Source organism: Dreissena polymorpha, chromosome 3 (assembly GCF_020536995.1).
Source record: "Dreissena polymorpha isolate Duluth1 chromosome 3, UMN_Dpol_1.0, whole genome shotgun sequence".
Lineage (NCBI taxonomy): Eukaryota > Metazoa > Mollusca > Bivalvia > Myida > Dreissenidae > Dreissena > Dreissena polymorpha.
The window spans coordinates 90,919,534-90,943,472 of record NC_068357.1 but is presented as its reverse complement, the minus strand read 5'-3'; the positions used below and the strand labels follow the sequence as shown (position 1 = coordinate 90,943,472).

The 23,939-nt window shown below is 35.0% G+C and overlaps 1 protein-coding gene across 6 annotated transcripts in view; it reads left to right on the top strand.

Moving 5' to 3' along the window:
• LOC127875248 (thyroid receptor-interacting protein 11-like) overlaps nucleotides 1–23,939 on the top strand; it is a 95,875-nt gene that overhangs the window by 42,712 nt on the left and 29,224 nt on the right. The window contains exons 9-22 of one of the 6 annotated variants that reach the window (XM_052420153.1): nucleotides 2,294–2,337; nucleotides 4,189–4,323; nucleotides 4,591–4,708; nucleotides 5,400–5,540; nucleotides 7,240–7,511; nucleotides 8,251–8,472; nucleotides 9,746–9,830; nucleotides 10,179–13,910; nucleotides 14,148–14,324; nucleotides 14,600–14,730; nucleotides 17,394–17,465; nucleotides 18,821–18,942; nucleotides 19,731–19,894; nucleotides 20,794–20,897. In XM_052420153.1, coding sequence (XP_052276113.1) covers nucleotides 2,294–2,337; nucleotides 4,189–4,323; nucleotides 4,591–4,708; nucleotides 5,400–5,540; nucleotides 7,240–7,511; nucleotides 8,251–8,472; nucleotides 9,746–9,830; nucleotides 10,179–13,910; nucleotides 14,148–14,324; nucleotides 14,600–14,730; nucleotides 17,394–17,465; nucleotides 18,821–18,942; nucleotides 19,731–19,894; nucleotides 20,794–20,897 — 5,519 coding nt within the window. Of the gene's footprint in view, nucleotides 1–2,293; nucleotides 2,398–4,188; nucleotides 4,324–4,590; nucleotides 4,709–5,399; nucleotides 5,541–7,239; nucleotides 7,512–8,250; nucleotides 8,473–9,745; nucleotides 9,831–10,178; nucleotides 13,911–14,147; nucleotides 14,325–14,599; nucleotides 14,731–17,393; nucleotides 17,466–18,820; nucleotides 18,943–19,730; nucleotides 19,895–20,793; nucleotides 20,898–23,939 lie in introns of all 6 variants that reach the window. The other 5 variants (XM_052420151.1, XM_052420156.1, XM_052420155.1 and 2 more) reach the window with 5 other exon arrangements.

The window sequence follows — 23,939 nt, the reverse complement described above, 5'->3', positions numbered from 1 at the left end:
GATTTGTAAATACTGGATCTGATCTCCCGAAGTTTGGGAAACCATTTCCAATCTATTGACCTATTTTATGTACTAATGGTAGTTTGATGTAAGTACTTGTTTGGCGCTGTATGTGATTTTGAAAGGATTTTAAATGGTTAAGCTTGGTTGTGCTACCCATATTAGAGGTTTTTTCCCAAAACTTCTGAACTAAGTCGTAAAAAAAAATACCTAGAAGTTTGTCAAGTCAACATGAGAATTGGTTTGTACCACTTCCAAAATAGCTTGTACATATTTTATGGACTACGCAAAAATAAAGATTAAATAAGGTACATGTACATAAGGACTAAATTTATTGTAACTTATTTGTTTTTTTACAATTGAGCAAAAAAAGATTAAATATCAGCAAAAAATATATATTAAATGCTGTACATAAGGACTGAATTAGTTGGAACCTGTTTGTTAATGGTTTTGTTTTATTGAGCAATTATGTATAATTAATATTAGCAAAAATATACATTTTATACTGTACATAAGGACAAAAAAAATTGTAATCTGTTTTTTTTAATGATTAATAAAAATTGAAAATTTATTATGAGAACAAATATGCACAAAATATTGAATATGAGGAAGAAATTGATTGTAACATGTTATTTAGTTTTTATGTCCCCCACTATAGAAGTGGGGGACATATTGTTTTTGCCCTGTCTGTTGGTCAGTTGGTCTGTCTGTTTGCGCCAACTTTAACATTTTGCAATAACTTTTGCTATATTGAAGATAGCAACTTCATATTTGGCATGCATGTGTATCTCATGAAGCTGCACATTTTGAGTGGTGAAAGGTCAAGGTCATCCTTCAAGGTCAGAGGTCAAATATATGTGGCCAAAATCGCTCATTTTATGAATACTTTTGCAATATTGAAGATAGCAACTTGATATTTGGCATGCATGTGTATCTCATGGAGCTGCACATTTTGAGTGGTGAAAGGTCAAGGTCAAGGTCATCCTTCAAGGTCAGAGGTCAAATATATGTGGCCCAAATCGCTTATTTTATAAATACTTTTGCAATATTGAAGATAGCAACTTGATATTTGGCATGCATGTGCATCTCATGGAGCTGCACATTTTGAGTGGTGAAAGGTCAAGGTCATCCTTCAAGGTCAGAGGTCAAATATATGTGGCCCAAATCGCTTATTTTATGAATACTTTTGCAATATTGAAGATAGCAACTTGATAGTTGGCATGCATGTGTATATTATGGAGCTGCACATTTTGAGTGGTGAAAGGTCAAGGTCAAGGTCATCCTTCACAAGGTCAAGGTCATCCTACAAGGTCAAACATCATATAGGGGGACATTGTGTTTCACAAACACATCTTGTTTTAATATTGAGCAAAAATGTAGATTAAATACGAGCAAAATAAACATAAAATACTGTGCATAATGGCGCAAATTATTGTTACCTGTTTGTTTTTTAAGTTTTTTTCTTGATTGGGCCAATATCTATATTAAATATGAGCTAAATTATAGATTAAATACTGAACACAAGGAATAAATTTATTTTTAAATGTTTTGTTTTTTTTTACTTTTGAGTAAGAATTTAGATTAAATATGTGCCAAAATATGCATTAAATACTCTACGTAGGACTATATTTATAGTAACCTTTTTGTTTGTTTGATTGAGCAAAATGTAGATTAAATATGAGCAAAAATAAACATTTAAATACTGTTCATTAGGACGATATTTATTGTGACCTGTTTGTTGTTATTTTTTTAAGACTTGGCCTAAATATAAATTTAATACTGTACATTAGGACTATATTTATTGTAACATGTTTTTATGCCCCCCGTAGGGTGGCATATAGCATTTGAACAGTGTCCGTCCGTCTGTCCGAAAACGTTAACATTGGCCATAACTTTTGCAATATAGAAGATAGCAACTTGATATTGGCATGCATTTGTATCTGGAGCTGCACATTTTGAGTGGTGAAAGGTCAAAGTGGTTATCGTTCAAGGTCAAAGGTAAAAAAAAAATTTAAGGGAAGTAACAAGCTTTAAAGGGAGATAATTTCTATTTATCATTTGGCAGGTACATATCATTTTTTCAAGGGAAGTAATATTTTTTAAAGGGATATAATCAAAAACAAAATAAATCAAAGCGGCGCAGTAGGGGGCATTGTGTTTCTGACAAACACATCTCTTGTTTTGTTTTATGTTTTACAATTTAGCAAATTTTTAATCTTAATCTATTTTAAATATGAGCAAAAATATTATAAAAGAAGTAAATCCAAAATGTATTGTAACCTGTTCGTTTCAGTTGCGAAGGCAGAGATCAGTATGCTGAAGGAATCCACACAGGAGGTGGGCCAGCAGTTGTTTGATACAAAAAACAGGCTGCTTGATCAACTGGATGCAAACCATGTAACTGATGCATGTAGTTCAATGCTTCAAGCCTCCCCATACCCTCCCTGACCAAAATTCTGGCTGCCATCCCTTAGAATGAATAAGCTCTATACGAGTTGCATGCTAGAATTTATTCATGTTTTTGGTTTTTTGTTAGTTTTATAATTATGGGTGTTTCACAGTTTGTCAAGAATGCTTTATTTTGATAGCATTTTGCATGTTTCACTTTTCTTAATTGATTCTTTTCTACTATAAAAAGGGATGTGCCAAAAATTGAAAAAATGGGAAAGAAAAACAAAAACAAAAAAAATTTGCTTTTTGACTTTTCAAATGAGGCTTGCTCTGAGAAAACGGGGCTTAATGCATGTGCACAGGCTTATCTGGGACAACACTTTCCACCAAAACTTGAGTTTTGGTTAAAAGAGACTTCCTTGTAACGACAATTTCCATAAAAGTGGGAACTGTCATCCCTGATAAGCCTGTGAAGTCAGCAAAGACTAATCCAAACAACGCTTTATGGACATCCAATAAGCTCTGTTTTTGCCAGAGCTCCTCTTACATATTTGTCATTCTTGAAGCCCCAACTGCTAGGTTAGGATGTCCCACGTTACAGTTCTACATGCTGCAGATGGTTTGCTCCATAGATTTACATTTTATATATAATTTTTTAGATTTTCATATTTATATTGCTAGATTTTTAAAGATAATTAACAAGAGTTTTATGTATAATTAACAAGATTTTCATGTTATTTTTTTATTTTTACTTTCCAGATTTTCATATTTACATGTAATTTACAAGATTGTCTTAAATAATGACATAATTTATTAACCCTATTGCTTCCTTTACACTAACATACGTTGTCCACTCCACTAGCATGTGTCTGCCATACAATCTCTTTTTTTATGCCCCTGGTAGGGTGGCATATAGCAGTTGAAATGTCCGTCAGTCAGTATGTCAGTATGTCAGTCTGTCTGTCCGTCCGAATTTTTTTTTAAAGTTGGCCATTACTTTTGCAATATTGAAGATAGCAACTTGATATTTGGCATGCGTGCGTATCGCATGGAGCTGCACATTTTGAGTGGTGGAAGTTCAAGGTCAAGGTCATTCTTCAAGGTCAAAGGTCAAATATTTTTTATTTCAAAGCCGCGCAGTAGGGGGCATTGTGTTTCTGACGAACACATCTCTTGTTTGTTTCTTTTTTCTTCATTTGTTAAGTTAACAAACTGTGCTGCTTTTCATGGTAATTTACCGAATTACTAGTTTATTAATAGGCTAGTATGTACATGTAGTGTCAAGAGTTAATTTGTAAGCACATATCAAAATGATAAAATTGTTCCTTTTTGGATGGTTTTGTTGTTTTGGAGTTCGGGTCTACTGCATGATGTCACACTTTTGTTGTTAAGTGTTGTAAAGCCTTGTTATGGTTCTCCCCTTGGCTGTCGCATGAGGTTTATATATGTTGTTATCTTAAATGTTAAAAAAATTATATGGGCCTGCTTTTTACATAAAACTCATAATTTATTATGCCATTTCTTTCTTAATGATAATTTGATATTCTTATTTAAACGTCAAATCTTGTAACTTTGTCTCTTTGGATTAGTTTGTTTCCATAAGCTTTGTAAAAAAAACATGTTTATTTGAAATCCATGTGCTTCAACTATCACTCCCATCATCACATTGCTGTTCTATAATATTTTGGTGAATAGCAATTTATCTCATTTGTCAAGGTCAGATCAGTTAGTTTCCTTATCGCCTATATTGAAGAGTTCTTGACCATTATTTAGTGCTCTCCCCTTGTTGTTCTTCAGGCTAACACTTTGGAGGTTTTAAGTGATTTGAGGGAGGTTCGACAGCATATGGACATGTCGGCAATTGATAGGCGAAATAAATTGCTCTTGGAAAAAGATAAAATTGTCAATCAGTTGATGAAAACTGCAGAAAAGGTGGGGTTCAGCATGCATTTTGGTGATGTTGATGTTGTGTTGTTCTGAAATATGAAATATTTATTGATGGGTATGTTTCTCTTCGTGCAGTTTATTTTCTTCATCTACTTTTGTTTTGATTTCAATTGGACGGTTTTATCATTTTCATTCCTCATTTTCAATCATTTTACTTTCCATATTTTTCTTTTACGGATACTTTTTATCTTGTCATTGTCGCCATTCATAGCTTTCAAACAAAAAGTAGATATATTGCATGACTGGTTTCAGAAGCGTGACCTGGAATCCTGTGTGGAAAATCTGGAAGTGGAGCACCAGTCTGTGAAAATGCAGACTGTGTTTTTGGTGGAAGAAATGGGAAATCCTGATCAGCAGAATTTAACAGCTGGTATGTAACACATCAAATAAGGACGAGATAGTTTCACTTCAATTTTATATTTAGCAAGATATTTAAAAGAAAACAATTCACACAAAAAAAAAACAGAAAAATGTGCCCAAAGCAACTGAGAGACATATAGATAAAAGGTTTTAATGCATTTGTAAAATGGCTATGTTTTGTTGTGCTCTGAAAACTTATTTGTTTGTACAAAAATATTTTCATGCATAATAATTTTGCTGTTTACTTCAGAAGGACACATATATTCAGCTTATACAAAATGCATTTTTTAAGGGACACAATTTATGATTTTTATCTGATACAAAATTAGGCAAGGCTGTTGTACATGAACATCTTTGCTTTGATACCTCCGATCCTCAGTTACTGCCACAAAGCATGCTCACTATTAAAAAATTTGCCTTTCTCTGGAAAAACAGGGTTTAATGCATGTGCGTAAAGTGTCCTCCCTGAGGCTGTGCAGTCCACACAGGCTCATCAGGGACCACACTTTCCGCCTTATCTAGGTATTCACTACCAAATGACATCCTGTAAACAAAAAAATCCAGAAAAGGGGAAAGTGTCATCCCTGATTTGCCTGTGGGAACTGCACAGGCTTATCTGGGATGATACTTTTCACACATGCATAAACCTTGTGTTCCCAGAGCAATGCTTCAATAATTTTAAATAAATAATGTTTTTTAAGGCATCATGGATAGTTTGGAGAAGGAGAACCTGTTGCTAAGAGAACGTAACGTGGGCCTACAAGAGCAGGTGGCCTTGCTGGAGAGGGCCTTGCAGAATGCAAACCAGGAGAGGATGGGCTTAGTCGGGGCTGGAAACTCGGGTACGGTAATGTAGATTTCTTTTGCCACCGGTAGGGTGGCATATAGCAGTTGAACTGTCCGTCAGCCAGTGTGTCTGTCCATCCGTCCGAAAAAAACTTTAACATTGGCCATAACTTTTTAAATATTGAAGATAGCACCTTGATATTTGGCATGCATGTGTATCTCATGGAGCTGCACATTTTGAGTGGTAAAATTTCAAGGTGAACATCATCCTTCAAGGTCTAGGGTCGAAAAAACAAAGTCAAGGGAAGTAATAAGCTTTAAATGGACATAGTTAACTGACCTGCCCACGTATATATTTTTGTTAAATAAATCAAAGCGGCGCAGTAAGCGGCATTGTGTTTCTGACAAACACATTGTGGTAAAAGGTCAAGGTCATCCTTTACGGTCTATGGTAAAAAATACAGATTTAAGGGAAGTAATAAGCTTTAAAAAGGGAGAAAATAATTCAATAATGAACATAGCCACTTTATATATTTGGCATGCATTTGTGTATCTCATGGAGCTGCATATTTTGAGTGGTGAATCTACAGTCACGGTAGTGGCTTTTAATTATTTGCTACTAAAAATAAACATTTGTTACAGACAATTATTTTCAAGGGAAGTAATTTATATAATTATAAATCTCATATTATATATTTCCTTACCAAGAATTGAAGTTCTTTTCACAGTGACTTTACAGATTTATTATTTTGATTATTTATGACCCAAATGATTGATTTGTCAAAGTTTTTTTTTTTATGATATATTTATGGAAAAAAACCCAACTCTGGCTATGATCTCTTTTAAACCACAGGCCTTGGTTGTCAGTGAATTATGAAAAAGAAAAAAAAAAAAAAGTGATGTCTGACATGGTCATAATTGACTGTGAGACCCTCCCCATCCCCCCACCCCAACCCCGGTTGGATTGGACAAAATTCAAGGGAAGTAATAACCTTTAAAGGGAGATGAATCCTATACCTGCCAAATGATAAATAGAAATTTTATTTCAATGCGGCGCAGTAGGGGGCATTGTGTTTCTGACAAACACATCTCTTGTTTTCTCAGATTCAATCTATGAAAACGTTCAGGCTTATAGTATTATTATAAGACCAAAAAACATGTTCCATAGTCTCTTTTCCTCATGTGAACTGCCATGTTCTTTAATTTGTTATTTTCTAGTGAATAGCCATGCTTTATAATAAAATAAACAACCATCTTCTTTAATTTCTGATTCTGTAGTATACAGCAATACATATCAATCTCAAACTTTCAAGTGAACATCCATGTTTCACAATTTATAAATATCTACTGAACAGCCATGTACCTTAATCTCTCATTCTCTAATCAAATGTCATGTTCCATAATAATTCCTCTGCAAATGTATGGTCATGTTCCATGATCTCACATTTGCAAATAGCCATCTAATATTCATTGTCTTTCATTTGAGAATGAACTGCCATGTGCCTTAATCACTCTCTAGTGAGCAGCCATGCTCCTTAATATCTAGTACAATTCCATAGTTCCTGTTCAATAATTTTCTTAAAAGCCATGTTTCATAATCTCTTATTCTATATAACAATGCCATGTGCACTAATCTCTCATTCTCTTGCTTATAAACAATTTCAGTTTATTGATCTTTGTCTTTAATGTTCAAAAGTGGTATTGTACTTAATTAAGTTAAAGTATACAAATCTTAGGTTTTAAATTCACTTTCAGGTGTTTATAAGGATGACCTTGACCTGAGTAGCAGTGATAGCATCTCTTTGACCTCTGACCTCTCAGACAGGTCAAAGCGCAACTTTGAACTTAATGACCAGGTCACAAGTCTTAAAGCTCAGATTTCAAACTATGAGCGGGAAATTCAGCAATTTGAAATGCTCCATTCTGATTGGTTGAATGAAAAAGAAACACTTACAGGAGTTCTGGAAGAGTTACGATCCCAGCTAAAGGAACGGGAACATTCTCTCAATGTTGTTGAAGCCCAAAAGGTGAGTTTCAAGTTGAATGATGATTAACTTCTTTCATTTTAAGCTTTATGTAATTGCATGTGCATGCTTCATTTTTGTATGTCCACCACCACTATAGTGGGGGACATATTGTTTTTGCCCTGTCTGTTGGTTTGTTTGTTTGTTTGTTTGTTTGCGCCAACTTTAACATTTGCAACAACTTTTGCAATATTGAAGATAGCAACTTCATATTTGGCATGCATGTGTATCTCATGGAGCTGCACATTTTGAGTGGTGAAAGGTCAAGGTCAAGGTCATCCTTCAAGGTCAAAGGTCAAATATATAGCTTCAAAGCGGCGCAAAAGTGGACATAGTGTTTCTGACAAACACATATCTTGTTTCAATTTATAATTAGAGAAGGAAAAAAATCTCTTTAACTCTTTCTTGTTTGAGAAAATACATGTTTTAATTGTAAAAACATTCAAGCTTTTCTCCAGACTGATCATTCACAACAATTTTTAATGAATGGTGCGCATGTTTTCAGGTAAACACTCTGTATAATATTCTCATTTGTATGCATGCTTATATTAACATAATCTTTATAATACTGAAGTTTGGAACAAAGCTAATATGTATTTACTGCCTTCAACTAAAATCAAGTAAATAGGTTTGATATCATAAAAAGGTGCAGAGTTTATTACTAAATTAGGTGGAATCCAGTCAATTGATTAATCTCAGAAATAAATCAACATCAATTTAACCATGGCTGCCGTATTACCAGGGCTTGCTAGCAGTGGAGAAACATGAGAACGCAAACATAGCGTTACCGGACCTTCTGGACTCCCCAAGCAAAGAGTCTAGTCGGTCCGGGTCGCTGTACACCACGGGCATGACAGAGGAAGACATCACTCAGGAAGTGATAGAGCTGGACCGCAAAGTGGGCTTGCTCACTGATGCCAACTCCGAGCTTGAAAGGGAGCGGGACAGCCTGTTGGAGTCACAGGTGCGAGTCTCTGGCCCTGCTTTTGTTGAAACGTATTCATTTTTGCTTGATTGCATCAAAACAATTTGGCTTATTGAAACCAGTCTAGTCTGTTTCCTGGGTAGAACAAGCATTTTATTTCTTTTGGGGAGATCTAAAGAACAATTCCACAGTTGGGATCGAACCCATGAACTCACGGTTGCTAGGTGGACACCATATCATTAACCTCTGGACATCTGGTCCTGCTGATGGGTGGTCTGAGGAAGCTATGTTTTTTAAGTGCTATGGCTGATGAGTGTTTATATATTTATTCTAGGACAGATATTAATAGTTGCTATTGATATAGATAGATATCAAGTCCATTAAGGACAAACATAAATGTTTGTCTGTAATTTGGTTGTCATTTTGGTTCCTAAAGGGTATGAGCTTTTAGTCACTATGAGGTGAAGTTTTAGTGCAAATGGGAAGGCAATGTAAGTCACTTTTTCAATAATATTTTAATCATTAAGTGTTGAATGCAAGTCCAAGAAGTAATAACAGTTTTGGAAGTGAAGTGAATTTTAGGTCCCAATAGGGATTAAGTGTTTAGTCAATTGATATGTAGAGTCTGAATGTTTTTTGGCATGGGGCAAACTTATATCTAAATAATTAAAATGTTAGATTCTCAGCCAGTTTCAACTATTACACAGGCTGATCGTTAGCCACGCTGGCTGCATAATACTTTATACCAATTTTCGCATGTGGAGGGTCATATTTAAGCTACTTTATTGTAAAACTTAACAAGCTATCTTTGTAATTCAGCTGATATGAATTGTTTGTCGCTAAAACTTAGAATAAGTTTGTTATGTTGTTAACTTGTCTTGTCTATTGTTTGATATGATACATGTAGACCTTTAGGGTAAACATTTATGTACCAGTAAATTAAGTACAATTTTTAATATTTGGCCATCAAACTGGACTTTCATAAGTCACCCATTTAACCATTTACATAAGACTTAAGCTGACTTTAGCTTAATGTTTTTAACAAGGCATGTATATCAGTGTGACAAATGCAATTTTGTTTAAATTTAGTAACATAGTATTCAAAAGTTTATCCATTTAGATATATTATGTTTCTTAGATTATGTAGATGCTAATAATTTTATGAAGTTTTTAAGTTTAAAGTATTGGCCTTTAAAAATGGGTTTCCTGTAATAGGGAAAATGTTTCAGTATTTCCACAAATCTACTGTAGGTACAATCTTTACAAAATAATTTCACAGCTTGGATGAACATACGTTTAATTAATGTTTCAGGCAAGGCTGAAGCAAGAGATTACAGATTTGTACAAACAGCTGAATGCACAGAAATCTTCACCCAAACATGAAACGTCAGAAAATGGTAAAATAATTATGTATTTCAGAAGCAAAAACTGTATTCATTTTTTTTCAAAGAAAAAAGGAGAAACTATTTTGCAGCCTTAAATGAATTTACAATAATATTGTATTCAGTTGCCTTTCTGTGTTATCATTTTTAGCAATTAGATCTAAACACACAAATTTTGTCCCTCATGATAATATGTTACAGAATATTTTTTATTCACACTTGCAACATTCGCTTATATTAGTATTCTTCTTTGCAATTGAAAATTGAGCGAAAAACCCCTTTTTCATGAGTAATTAAAATGTGTCACACATTTTGTTGCAATAAAATCCATTGAAACTAAATACATTTAAATTTTTTAAACAGAGACATCTGAACTTAATCAGCATCTTAAGGAAAAGGAACAGGAGCTGCAAGCATTGATGAGTGAAAAAGAGGATCTTGAACGAAATCTTGCTGAAGTACCTGTACTCAGGGACCAACTTGAAACATTGCAGTTGACCGTAAAAATGAATGAAAACAAACAGCTAGAAATTGAAGCATTAGGAATAGAATTAGAGGAACTAAAGAGGAAACTTCGTGGAAAAAATGAGGAAATTGTGAACCTGTCCCTTGAAAAAGAAGAAATGATGCAGAGCCTTGAGGAGTTAGATAAACAAAACCAAGAAGCTATGAATCATCTTATTCAGATTAAGGATAAGTTGACCATGTCGAATGAAGAGCTGAAAACAAAATTGAATGCTGTGGAAGCCGAGAAGCAGGTGCTAAAGGCAGACCTTGAAAAAGCCCAAAGTATGCAGCTTCTCAATCAGGTTGTTGACTCAACTTCATCCAATGAGTTAAATCATGAAATTGCCGAGCTCAAAGATGAAATAAGCATGCTCAAACAACACATCGAACAGCTGGATAGGTTCAAGAGTAAAATTGAATTGGAAAATAAAACAAAAGATGAAGAAATCAAGGGTATGAAAGAGAAACTAATATCCAGTGCTGAATCTTTAAATAATCTTCATATGGATAAGCAAGAGTTGAATGATAAGATAAAACAATTAAAAGAAGATATGAAAAAACAATCAGATAAACTCAAGAAGTTAAGAGAGGAAAATGATGCTCTACAGCAAACAACCATTGGCATGCCTTCAGAATCAGATATGCACCATAATCAAGCACAAGAAATTTCTAAAATGGAAGAAGAAAATTCACAACTTAAATCAGAACTGGAGGCGTTGCTAATTCAATTAAAAGAAGCATCTGTTGAATTAGCACACGTTAGAAAAGAGAAAAACAGTGGTAATGAGGAACTTACTGCTTTAAGAAACAGCGTCAATGAGAAAGATGAATCAATTACTGAGCTGAGAAATGAGTTGGAGTTAGTAAGAGGAGAAAATACTGCAATTCAAACACAAAATGAAAATTTAGCAGAAGACTGCAGACGATTAGGAGAAGAATGTGCCAGAAAGCATGAAGAATGTGAAAGTTTTTCAAGACAACTTCATGCTATTGAATCTGAACTTCAAACGGTGAAAAAAGAATTTGATATTAAAGAAAAGGACAATAATAATCTATGTATAAAGATTGAAGCCTCAACTAAAGAAGCAGGTGATCTTAGGAAAAATCTTAATGAAAAGGAGCAGGAAAACTATACGGTTAAAAAAGAATTGGCAGAAGTAAAATATATGTTGCAAGATGTTACTGATAAGCTGCACACCAGATGTGAAGAATGTAATAAGTTCATGGTAAAAGTGGAAGAATATGAACAGAAAATTAATGAACTTAGTCAAGAACAAACTAGTCAGTATGATGCTCAACTACTTAGTGCTACAGGAGAACTAGTACTAGTAAAGGAAGAACTTGAAAGCAGAACTATAGAATTGCAAAGAAGGGATGAAGAACTTTGTCTCAAAGAAGAAGAAAATCTAATATTTAAAACGGTGGTTGAAAACCTGAAGTTAGAAATAACTCATTATGTGTGTGAAGTGGAATCTATGACAAAACAGCTCAATGAAAAAGAAATATTAAGCATTGATTTACAAGCTTCAGTAAAAGAACTAAAAGAAAATTATGATTCACAAGTAAAGCAAAATGAAAAATTGCAAAGTGATTTGGAAGCTCTTGTGCAAAAACATGCTTCTCAAGTAGAACATTTTGAATCTTATATTAATGAAATAATGGGTACTAAAGAGTCAAGCAAATCAACATTGCAAATAGAATATGATGAAATCCTAGACAAGTTTCATAAAAAAGAATTAGAAGTGACTGAGTTAAAAGCTGACCTTTGTTTTCATTTGCAAGAGTGTCAAACTGAAACTTCAAATGCTACAGCAGAAGTGGAGCAATTAAGACAGTCTTGTGGTGATTATTCAAAAGAGATTAGTGTATTAAAAGAAACTTTAATTCAATTAAATATACATAATAAAGATCTCAGTGATACTTTAGAAAAAAATAATATGTTAGAAGAAGAACTTGCCAAAGCAAATGAAAAGTTAGAAACATTGGAAAAAGAAGCAAAAGCACTGCAAACAGCTTTAGAAGAGAGCAAACTAATGCATAAATCTGTGCTATACAGTCATGAAAATGAGAAAATGAATTTGAATACAATCATAGAGGAAATGAAAGTGGAACTTGGTTCAGAGAAATTAAAGGAAAAATCGGAGACAAGTAAAAATTATGAATTGATGAAAGAACTTGATACTCTGAAACTGAAGATTAAAAAGTTTGAAGATGAAATTAAAACACGTACAGAAGCAATTCAGGAAAAAGACAAAAAGATAGAACATTTAAACGTATCAGACAATGAAAATTACGAAGCTGTAGAGAGACTGAAAGAAGTTTGTGTTCAGAAAGATCACCAGTTGTCAGAATTGCGAGAAAAGTTGCATGAGGCTGTGTCTTTTATGCAAAGAGCACAAGGTGATGGGGCATGTGATAAAGAAGTTTTGCAGGAGAGAATGGAAACTGTTTCGCAAATTCCTTTAGAAGGCAGCCACTCAATTTGCACCGAAGTTGACGAAGATAGACTGCAACATGCAAAAGATGTTATTGCTGAAATTGAAACATTAAAAGGCCAGTTGGATAAGAAAGACAGTGTTATAAATGAGCTACAGAAAAACAATGCATCATTGCTGAAAATATTGGACTCAAAGTCAAAGCATACTGGTGATAACAGTCACACTGAATTTCTAAGAATGGAAAATGAACTGAAAGGCTTGAAAATGGAGAAAGAGCAAATGATGGACGTAATGAATGAGAAGTCAAGAGAATCAAGTAACCTAAAAAGTGAAGTACAAAGACTTATGAGCATAGCTGCAGCTCAGAAAAGTGCACTTGAAAAACTGCAGAAAGACAACCAGGATCTTTCTCAGAAGACTGCAGATAAAGCTGGTGCTCATATTGATGATATGCAAAAGGAAGTTGTCCAGAATCTGTCCAGAATTATTCGTGACAAGGAATTAGAGGTTGAATCATTGACTCAAAAGAATGAGACCTTATTGTCAGTTTTACAAGACTCCTCTAACGAAGGAGGTCAGATAAATTCTTTAATGAAAGATAAGGATGAGTTGTCAAAACAGCTCATAGTATTACAGGGAGAAAGGGAACAAATGATAACATATCTGAATCAAAAGCATCAAGAAAGTGTTGCCTATCATGCAGAGGTCCAGCGAGTAACTTCCCTGATGAAATCAGAGGGGGAAAAAATGGAAAGATTGAGACATGATTATGAGTCAATGCTTCCTCAGTTTGAGGACAACAAGCGTACACTTGTGAAAGCTCAGAATGAGATGTTGAATATGAAACAGAGGTACCAGGAGCTTGAAGTGAAACATGGACAACTTGTGCATCAAGATTCCTGTGAAACAATAGACAAATCTATGTATGATGCTAAGGTAAATGAAATTGGAAAACTACAAGAGAGGTTCAACGAGATAATTGCAAACATCAAAGAAAAAGAAGCAAAGATTCAGAACTTGCATCAGAAGTTAAATGACAGTGAACAGGCTTTAAGAACTGCAGAGAATGAGCGAGGCAGTTACAAAAAACAAGTTGACGGCTTTAATTTCCAGCTACATGGACTGCATGTAGAACAAAGTGAGCTGAAAGGTAAAGAACCTGGTCCTTGTAAATTATGTAGTCTTTTGCCATTTTTGTGTAATAACATTTCTGGTACATTATAGCCCTTATAGTTATTTTTGAGATAGTCTTTTTAATGAAACATGGTACTGATAATCAGTATCAATTTTTCATTATACAAACTCATTTTAATTTATGTAAAACAGTCCTTTTCTCATAGATAGATTCAATAAAAAATTGAAAAGTAATGATTATATCCGTTTTCAGCCGAGATAACCCAGTTAAGACAGCACAAGGAAACTTTGTCAACCGAATGTCAAACCCTGAAGGACCTGAATCAACGACTGACACTACAAGCAGGGGATCGTGACTTTGAGATTCAGAGCTTACAGAAAAATGTTGCCTCTCTTTCTGCAATTGTGAACCAACAACAAGGACAACAAGGTAGGTGTTCTTTGTTTATGAAAAGTGGTTCCTGGTTTAACCCATTCTCGCTCAAAAAGGGAACTGAGAATGGCTATATGCAACCAGCATAAAATGAGAACACCTTGATGATAACTTGCAGTCTGTTCTGGTTTTTATGCTGTTTGCTGCTCATCAGGATGTTGAGGTTGGAAATGAAGGCTTTAAAACTTGAATCTAGTAGGAAAGGTCTTAAATAAAATATCATTTTATAGATTTTGTCAACCAATATACATGAAGATTATCTCTTGCTACAGGTCAGCTACAACATGTGGTGGAAGAGAATGAAGCAACGAAGACCAAGATACGTCAGTTGACCCATGAGAGACATCAGGCCATGGTGGCTACTCAACAACAAAGGGAGGAAACTGTGCTTTTACAGAGAGAGGTGAGATTAGACAGAGCACGGGACCTTTGCTATATGATGCAAAATGTTAAATAGACAGTGATGAAAATGATTTGGTTGTAAAAGCTCATTTTTGTTAGCTCATCTATTTTTTGAAAAAAATTTATGAGCTATTGTCATCAACTTGGCGTCGGCGTCGGCGTTAGGTTAAGTTTTGTATTTAGGTCCACTTTTCTCAAAAAGTATCACAGCTATTGCATTCAAACTTGGTACACTTACTTACAATCATGAGGGGACTGGGCAGGCAAAGCTAGATAACTCTGGCGTGCATTTTGACAAAATTATGTGCCCTTTTTATACTTAGAAAATTGAAAATTTGGTTAAGTTTTGTGTTCAGGTCCACTTTTCTCATAAAGCATCAAAGCTATTGCATTCAAACTTGGTACACTTACTAACTATCATGAGGGGACTGTGCAGGCAAAGTAAGATAACTCTGGCGTGCATTTTGAAAGAATTATGTGCCCTTTTTATACTTATAAGTTTTGTGTTTTGGGCCACTTTACTCCTAAAGTATCATTGCTATTGCTTTCAAACTTGGAACACTCACAAACTATCATAAGGGGACTGTACGGAACAAGTTGCATAAATCTGGTTGTCATTTTGACGGAATTATGGCCCTTTTTTGACTTAGTAACTTTGAATATATGGTTAAATTTTGTCTTTACATCCACTTTACTTCTAAAGTATCAACGCTATTGCTTTCAAACTTCAAGTACTTTCATACTATCATGAGGGTACTGTACCTGGCAAGTTGAATTTTACCTTGACCTTTGAATGACCTTGACTCTTGAGGTCAAATAATTAAATTTTGCAAAAATTGCCATGACTACATATTTATGATCAGATTTGATTGATACTCTGACAAAACAACTCTTACATGACATACTACAATAGACTCCACCCAAACCATCCCCCATGCCCCCCCCCCCCCCCGAATCCCCCCCCCAAAAAAAAAACAAACAACATTTTTTTTTCTTCTTTTTTTGTTGTTGAAAGATCATCTTATCAATGACCACACCCTCACACTATACCCCCCCTGACCCCACCCATTCCCCCCCCCTCATTTTTTTTTTGGAAACATGGTTAAAAAACAAGAATATTTATTTTTATTATTTTATTTTTGAAAGACCATCCAACTATACCACCTAAGAATCCCCCCCCCCAAAAAAAAATATTTTTATTTTGTTTTTGCATTTTTATTTCTTATGTTTGGAAGATAATGTAATAAATGACCACACCCCCACACTATACCCCCCTCTCCTCCCCACCCATCCATCTTTTTTTATTGAAGTATTGAGTTAGTTCCCTTCACCTTTAAAAAGAAAAATAGATGAGCGGTCTGCACCCGCAAGGCGGTGCTCTTGTTTGAGTACAAGCACAACAAGATATTGTTTAACAGCATGAATCTGATTCTTTTGGACTCTGTTAGTATAAATTACTTCTTCTGTGTCCTTTATTTGTAGTTGTGGGTTTTAATGCACCTCAAACATTTGTATTCATGGACAAAAATTTTGTTGTTTTTAAAGAATGACTTTCGTGTCTGTGTTTGTGGATTGGGTTATTCTGATATCTAGTTAATGCAATTTTACGTACGAAGTACGAAGACTAATATAGTCAATTCATCATTTAATACATTTATGCATAAATCAGAAATACGTTGGTGAGCAGTACAGTCTAATTGCAATACACTAAAATTAGGCAATTATTAGGCAAAGGCTTGATTGAACTATCATAAATAATTTGTTTTTATATAGTTATGAGATTTAACATGTATTCGTTTGTGTCCCACACCGGTGAAACCGCAGGGGACTTATTGTTTGCGCTCTGTCTGTCTATTTGTCTGTCCGTCACACTTTTCTGGATCCTGTGATAACTTTAAAAGTTCTTCATATTTTTTCATGAAACTTGAAACATGGATAGATGGCAATATGGAGATTATGCACGTCATTTCATTTTGTTCCTACGTCAAGAATTTTGGTTGCGATGGCAACAAATATATATATTTTTTAAATATTTTTTTTACTGACGATGGTGAAGTTTCACCGGCAGGGGACAATATTGCTTGGCAATCTCTTGTTATTTTTGGCTTGTCATGTTTGTGTAACCAAGAGCTTATATTCGAAAACTTGCATAGAATTACAGTTAAAACAATAGCTGTTTACACAGTAAACTGTTGTAGACAGAGAATGAGATACAAATGTAGGATCATATCCATCGGATATCAGCTGTTAATTGCTTCCAAAAAAAAACCCATCCCTACTGACAGCATACGATCCTTTAACGAAAAAAGTATCCGATAGTTCTGCATGAAAACCTAAACCAAATCCAGTGAAACACTAACAGCAATTCTCTATTTCATGATTTTTCATTTGAACTTCACTCTGGAAAGACGTGATTAAATGCATGTACATAAAGTGTTTTCCAGATTAGCCTGTGCAGTCCACACAGGCTAATCAGGGACAGCACTTTCTGCATAAATTGGATTTTTTGCTAAGAAGATACACTCTTTACAAGAAAAAGTCCATTAAAGCTGAAAGTGTTGTCCCTGATTATGGGGTGCTGACTGTGCAGTCTAATGAGGGAAAAAACTGTACGCACATGCATTAAACCCCATTTTACCATGATGTATATATTTTCCAATTCAGATGCATGCACTGAAAGACAGGGAGGCCAAATTGAATCGGGAGTTGAGTCGACTCAGGGAACATCTCTTACAGGTATATCTTCTAATAAGTGGCTTTCTGTGAAAACTGGGCGTAATGCATGTTTGTAAAGTTTCTACCATGATTAGCCTGTGCAGTCTTATCAGGGACGACACTTTTTGCTTTATGCTATTTTTTCTAAGCAAAAATCCAATTAAGGTGGAACATGTTGTCCCTGATAAGCCTGTGCAGTTAGCACAGGCTAATTAGGGAGGACATGAAGCCAAGCTTTTTCAGAACAAGGCTCTAATAGGCCTTCTGTTTGATCTAGTATGTAACAGATATAGTATACACTGTGATTACATGAGGTCCCATGTCTATAAACTGTTGTAAGATTAGTCTAATAATAAACTTTGTACCATAAATTTCATTGTTTATATGTACCCAGCATTGCGTTTGTCAATATTTGAAGTGTCAGATATTTTTTGTATTCTCTTGTCCAGAATAATGTCATGGATATTAGCAGTTTGACCAATGCAGCCCAATTCTTATGTTATACCTTGACACAAATAAAATGTTACAAGCCCTCATATATGTATTGGAGAAAACTAGCACCAGTGCAGGGCCTGTTGAGAGAAACATATTGTCTACACTTTGTCCGTTCACCTTAATTCTAATTCTACTCATTCAGTTTGTCTGTGGGTTGAATCCATTCCCCAAAATATTACTGTATCCTGGCCTTACTGTTCATTTGTTATTTCTTTCATAAAACTAATGAATCCTGGCATTCATTAAACCCTAACAAAAGAATACTTAAACATTTCACTCCAATGAAATGTCAGTAAGATATATCATTTCTATGTCATGCACATGTGGGAAAATACTTTCAAATAACCCTTTAATACTCAAAGGCCTTTGTAGTCCTTTAGAAAAGGAAATTAGATTTAAGACTTCTTTCTAGATTCAAGTTTTAAAGGCTTCATTTCCAACTTTAAGATTCTGATGAGCAGCAGACAGCATGAAACTTGAACAGACTTCTATTTACTGGTTTTATTAGCTCAACTGTTTAAGGAGAAAACCCGAGGTATTGTCATAGCCAGCTCATTGTGTCCGTCCGCTGTCCACGTTGTGCTAAAACCTTAACAGTTTGTTAACCTTTTAAACATTAGCTCTAAAATCAAAGTGCTTCCACCTACAACTTTGAAACTTCATATGTAGCTGCACCTTGATGAGTGTTCTACATGCCAAATCCATTTTTGGGTCAGGCTTTGGGATTTTTTATTCAAAAATGCACCCGCAGTCGAGCCTTAGCATCCGTTATGCGGGGCTCTTGTGCTAGTTTCATGCAGCCATTATCACTTTTCCTCTGAGCAGGAAAGGTTTAAACAAAGCAGTATTATATTGTATGAAGCCATGAAATTGCTTTTCAGATTGAAGATGGTTACACGAAGGAGGCATTGGCTGCAGAATGTCGTGAGAAGGAACTGAGGACAAGGCTTGCCAAGGCGGAGGAGCGGGCCCTTACATCTTCCTCTGCTGTTGAGACGGCTAAGTATGTATGATATATAGTTGCAAGTTTTTTATACAACTTTTCATTCACAAATCTAGCTTTGTGTAACTTTCCTTGACTAAAACAAACAAGCCTAAAGTTTTTGATTGACAAATCACTCAGGTTATATATAACTTTTACATATACAAAGCAAATAGTTTTAATAAAACTTAGAAATTTAATGCAAACAACAAGGTTTCATATTGCTTTCAATTTGAATAATTAAATGTTTGTTTGCCCCTGTGAGACACAGGAAAGTTATAGAACGAAACTTACATTTGTTTTCTCTTTGAGTGGTTTAGTTAGTGTTTGCCACATTGTCATAAAAAGGGTTGATCATACCCATTATAGTGTGGCCTACAGTTCCTCATCACTTGTATCTGTGCCCTAAACTTCAGAAAAGCAGGCATTTACTCTCATTCATGTTTTTCCAGCCATTTTCAGCTCACTGTCACTTGGTTAGTTTTCAGCTACTGTACATTCTAGCTATTGTTTGGTTAGTGTTAATAAGCCCAATAAAGCAGACAGTAATTCACACTTCAATTTTCTCGCCATTTATTATTTTCAAGTGTTTAAAAAACGCCAAATAAAAGCATAAAATAATTCACTATTTTTCATCCCATTTATTGTTATGTTTTTATTTAAAAAAAAAAGTCAAATAAGAATCATAAACAATAATTCACACTACAATTTTCCCGCCATTTCCAGTCAGCAGATAATTTGCACTTAAATTTTTCCCGCACTTTTGAGCCAACAGATAATTCACAGTACAATTTTCCCGCCACTTTTAGCCAGCAGGCGCTTCATCAGTTTGACAGTCTACAGCAGCAGCTGCAGTTCGTGTCGTCTCAGCGTGACCAGGCCTTTCTTCAGATCTCCAGTCTCCAGGAACAGAACGACCTCCTGTCTTCCTCCATCACCAACCTGCAGATCGTTCTAGAACAGTTCCAGCAAGGTGCGTTATGTTACCATCCTTAACATTTAAGCCTCGCACTGGGAAAACATTGCTTAATGCATGTGCGTAAAGTGTCTTACCAGATTAGCCTGTGAAGTCTGCACAGGCTCATCAGGAATGACTAAGCTGCCTAGACTGGAGTTTGGGTAAAAACAGACTTCCTTTAAATGAAAAAATCCATAAAAGCAGAAAGTATCATCACAGATTAGCCTGTGGGGACAGCCTAGGCTAATCCAGAGTGACACTGCGCACATGCGTTAAGCCAAGTTATCCCAGAATGCTACTCATTCAACAATTCCAGAACATTTTGTTTGTGTTTTATTTGCCATAGAACAGTTGTGGTGCAATGGATATATCCGCTTTATGACAAAGGGTTTAGGGTTTGATCCTCAGCCATGAAAGATTCTCAGGATCTTTCCATCGACTCCTAGTACTGGCTGTTCCAAGGAAAGGACTCCAGAGTGTCTCTCGGAGCTGATGGCTTTTATGGTTATTGAGCTTAAATAAAAAGTTAAACTAAAATAACATAAAACAGTTACAGCAGCATTCATGTTTTTGCCTTTTTAATCATGATTGATTTTGCAGATCTTTCTAAATAATTCTAGCAAAGTGCATAATTTTACCAAACTTAATGCCATCTAAGGCAATAATGACTATAAACCTTGAAACAACAATAGCCTTTTCCAAGGTGCCAGATGAGAACTTATTTAATTTAATGATTATTACTTTTTGGGAGGTAACTGAAGTTCTGTTGAATTTGCTGAGACCCAAATCCGAAATCAGAGTGAAAATGGCTACATGCAACCAGTAACTTAAATTTTGTAAGTGATCCTTAACACGTCAAAGTGTGTATCTGATCAGTAAAGAGTTAGTAAAAATATGTCATTTATGATTTATAGAGAAGGAAAGACTGGTGGCTGAGGAGACAGCCCAATACAAGAGTCAGGTGACCAGTCTTACAGAACAGCTCAAAAAGGCACAGTCTGACTTGAAATACACAAAGGTGAGCTCTAACAGTCTATATGTGGGAGGTTGAGTGTAGTACTTTGAACATTACTAAATGGTTGGGTGCAGAACTTTAAAATTTACCAAAAGGTTGGGTCTAGAACTTTGGAGATTAACAAATAATCAGCAATTAGTGTTATGAAAGGAGTGTCAGATATTAGATATTTGCTATTGGATACCCAAGTTTACTTTATGCAAAATAAATGTCTCTTGATGGTAAAGAAAAAGTAATTACTGTCTCTAAAATCTGTTAAAGGGATATTGCCCTTCAAAATGAATGTCTCTTGATGGTAAAGAAAAAGTAATTACTGTCTCTTAAATCTGTTAAAGGGATATTGCCCTTCAAAATCATGCCGCTAGCTGAAGGGATGGTGGTGTAAAACAACATTTAAAACTGTAGCTGTGAATATTTAAAACTACTTCATCTAAGATAAGGTAGAGGTTGCTCCAAATAAAATTGTATAAATAAATCTCAATAATGTGAAAATGGTAGGTAAATCAAAATACTATACAAAATATATAAATTCAAGCAAATAAATAATTTTTCAACTAGCTGTGCTTCTGGGAAAAGGGGACTTAATACATGTGTCTTAAGTTTAGTTCAAGGTAAGCCTGTGCAGTCCTCTGAGAAAACAAGGGATTGATGCATGTGTGTAAAGTGTCATCCCAGTTTAGCCTGTGCAGTCCGCACAGCCTAATCAGTGACAACTCTTTCAGCCTTGACTGGATTTTTGTTGAGAAGAAACTTCCAAACATTTCCATAAAAGCGGAGAGTGAAGTCCTAGACTAGCCTGTGCAGACTGCACTGGCTAATCTTCAATGACACTTAATGCACATGCATTTAGCCCTGTTTTCCCAGAGTCTGGCTTGAATTATTGTAATTACCATGAAATCCTGGTACATACTTTGCAGCTTTTCTAAGATATTCCATCACTTTTTGCTAGTATGTTAATTGTATGTATAGTTTGCAGAGGTTATCTCCATTATGACCATCGCCACTGATTTTGAAAAAAGACAGTCCTTCCAAGTGTGTGTATTTTAAGTTTATAAGGTCTTATCGCGTCTGAGGCTGCATTATGGCAGGCATTATGTGAGGACCCGGAGTAAGTCCCAGCACTCCTACCTAATTAACTTTATTACACTCGCAAAATAGCTGCGATTTCCAGCTTGTTAGGTTTTACTAAATTTAGTTGGGGTCATATTAATTAGGGGGGGGATTGTAGTACCCAAGGTTAAATCGCGCCTGTCCAGTATGGTGACCACTAACCAACATGTGCCGAAAGAATTGAATTGAATCACGGTTGCCTATGTGAAAAGTGCATGTACCAACCACTGTTAACCTGACAGCCACAGTCCACTCAAGAACAAATGCGTATCTTTATTATCCTAGCACACTGCATCAATACAATGTTTATTATAAATAGTGTGTGTATTTAAAAACTTTTTCAGATAGTTGTAACTTTCTTATGAAGCAAAAGTTTTATTGAAGCAAAGTATAGGAATTATCTTGCTTTTATATGTGGTTTGTTTTTTTATCTGACAAAAAATCTTCTGGAGTGTGTTAAACCACTTGAACATTTTCATATCCTGGTTTGGTAACGCCCCTTTTCAAATTCATATACAAATCACAGGTAACTTTTGCCAGTGAATGGGGGATTAAATATCTTTTCTCACATTTTCCATTTTGTAGTTTTTTTCACAAACATTGATGGGGGCAAAATCCTTTAATTTGTTACAGTGATGAAATGAAATCAAATAAAAATTGGCAATCTCTGCAAGGTTTATGCTGTTGCATATTGAAAAGCTTGAGTAACTGTCATTTACATAGAATTAAGTTGCCTAATTTATGTGAGGAATGACATTATGTACGACAGATGACTCAAGTAGTTTGTGCTGGTAGTACAGAGATATAAAACACGGCTTTGATCTGGTAATTAAATTCAGCCTTTAGAGGATTTCATCCATACATTAAACATCCATGCAATATCTTGTAGTGTTGTGTGCATTGAAAGCATGTCATTGTTATGCAATTGAAAGGACATTTGCAGCCAAATAAGCTGCGTGTTATTGTGGTGGATGTCACAAGCATGCTGGGACAGCCAGATGTATGTCTATAATCGGATAACCAACACGACCACTATTAACCCTTCCCATATCCATCATAGTTAAATTAAAGATGCAGGGAATAAGATTAAGGAAAGAAATTGGTTAGTTGAATAAATAAATAATACAAATTGCAGAAATCGGTAGTAATTGCCATCTTACCAATCAAATTTTAAAAAAGCATCAAATAATAAATAGAAAACCTCACTGAGGGCCCTATGGCAGAATAGTGACCAGCCAGGGAGCCCCAAATAGTATATCGGCTGCGGTCCATATACTATTTGGGGCTGCCTGGCTGGTCACTATTCTGCCATTGGGCCTTAAGTGAGGTTTTCTATTTCTTATATTATACCGAACATTTTTTTTGCAGATAAATATCAATAGAAATAAAAATAAATAACACAATATAAATTCCATCAATATTTATCAGTTACTATTAAAGATGTACCAGTGTAAAACAAGAATGCACACTGTACATTTAAAAACAAATTGAACAGTTAAAGCACTTTACCACAAAACAAACAGGGGTTTACACACAGTAAACTGTTATGTGAATTCTAGTGGGCACTATTAGATGCGCTCGCATCTAGTCAGCAGGCACTATACTGTATAACGCCCACTGACTAGATGCGTGCATCTTTACTTGCCACTATTCAAAATAACGGACCTGTGTGACGTTTATATACGCAAAGAAGAAACAAATTTATGTGAGGTATAATAATATAATGCTTTGTTACATTTCTATTGTATGTTTTTTTATTGTCATTAACTTAAGTTTGTATCGGCTAATCTTAATGAAACTTAAGATATCTTAACAATCTTGCATGGAGACCTAGCTTGGGTTTGTATATTCAATGTGTCGTTGAATGTCAAGGTCACTTTCCCAAAAAATAGTTTTTGTATGGAGGAATTGGATTGATATGTTTTATGTAGGTTG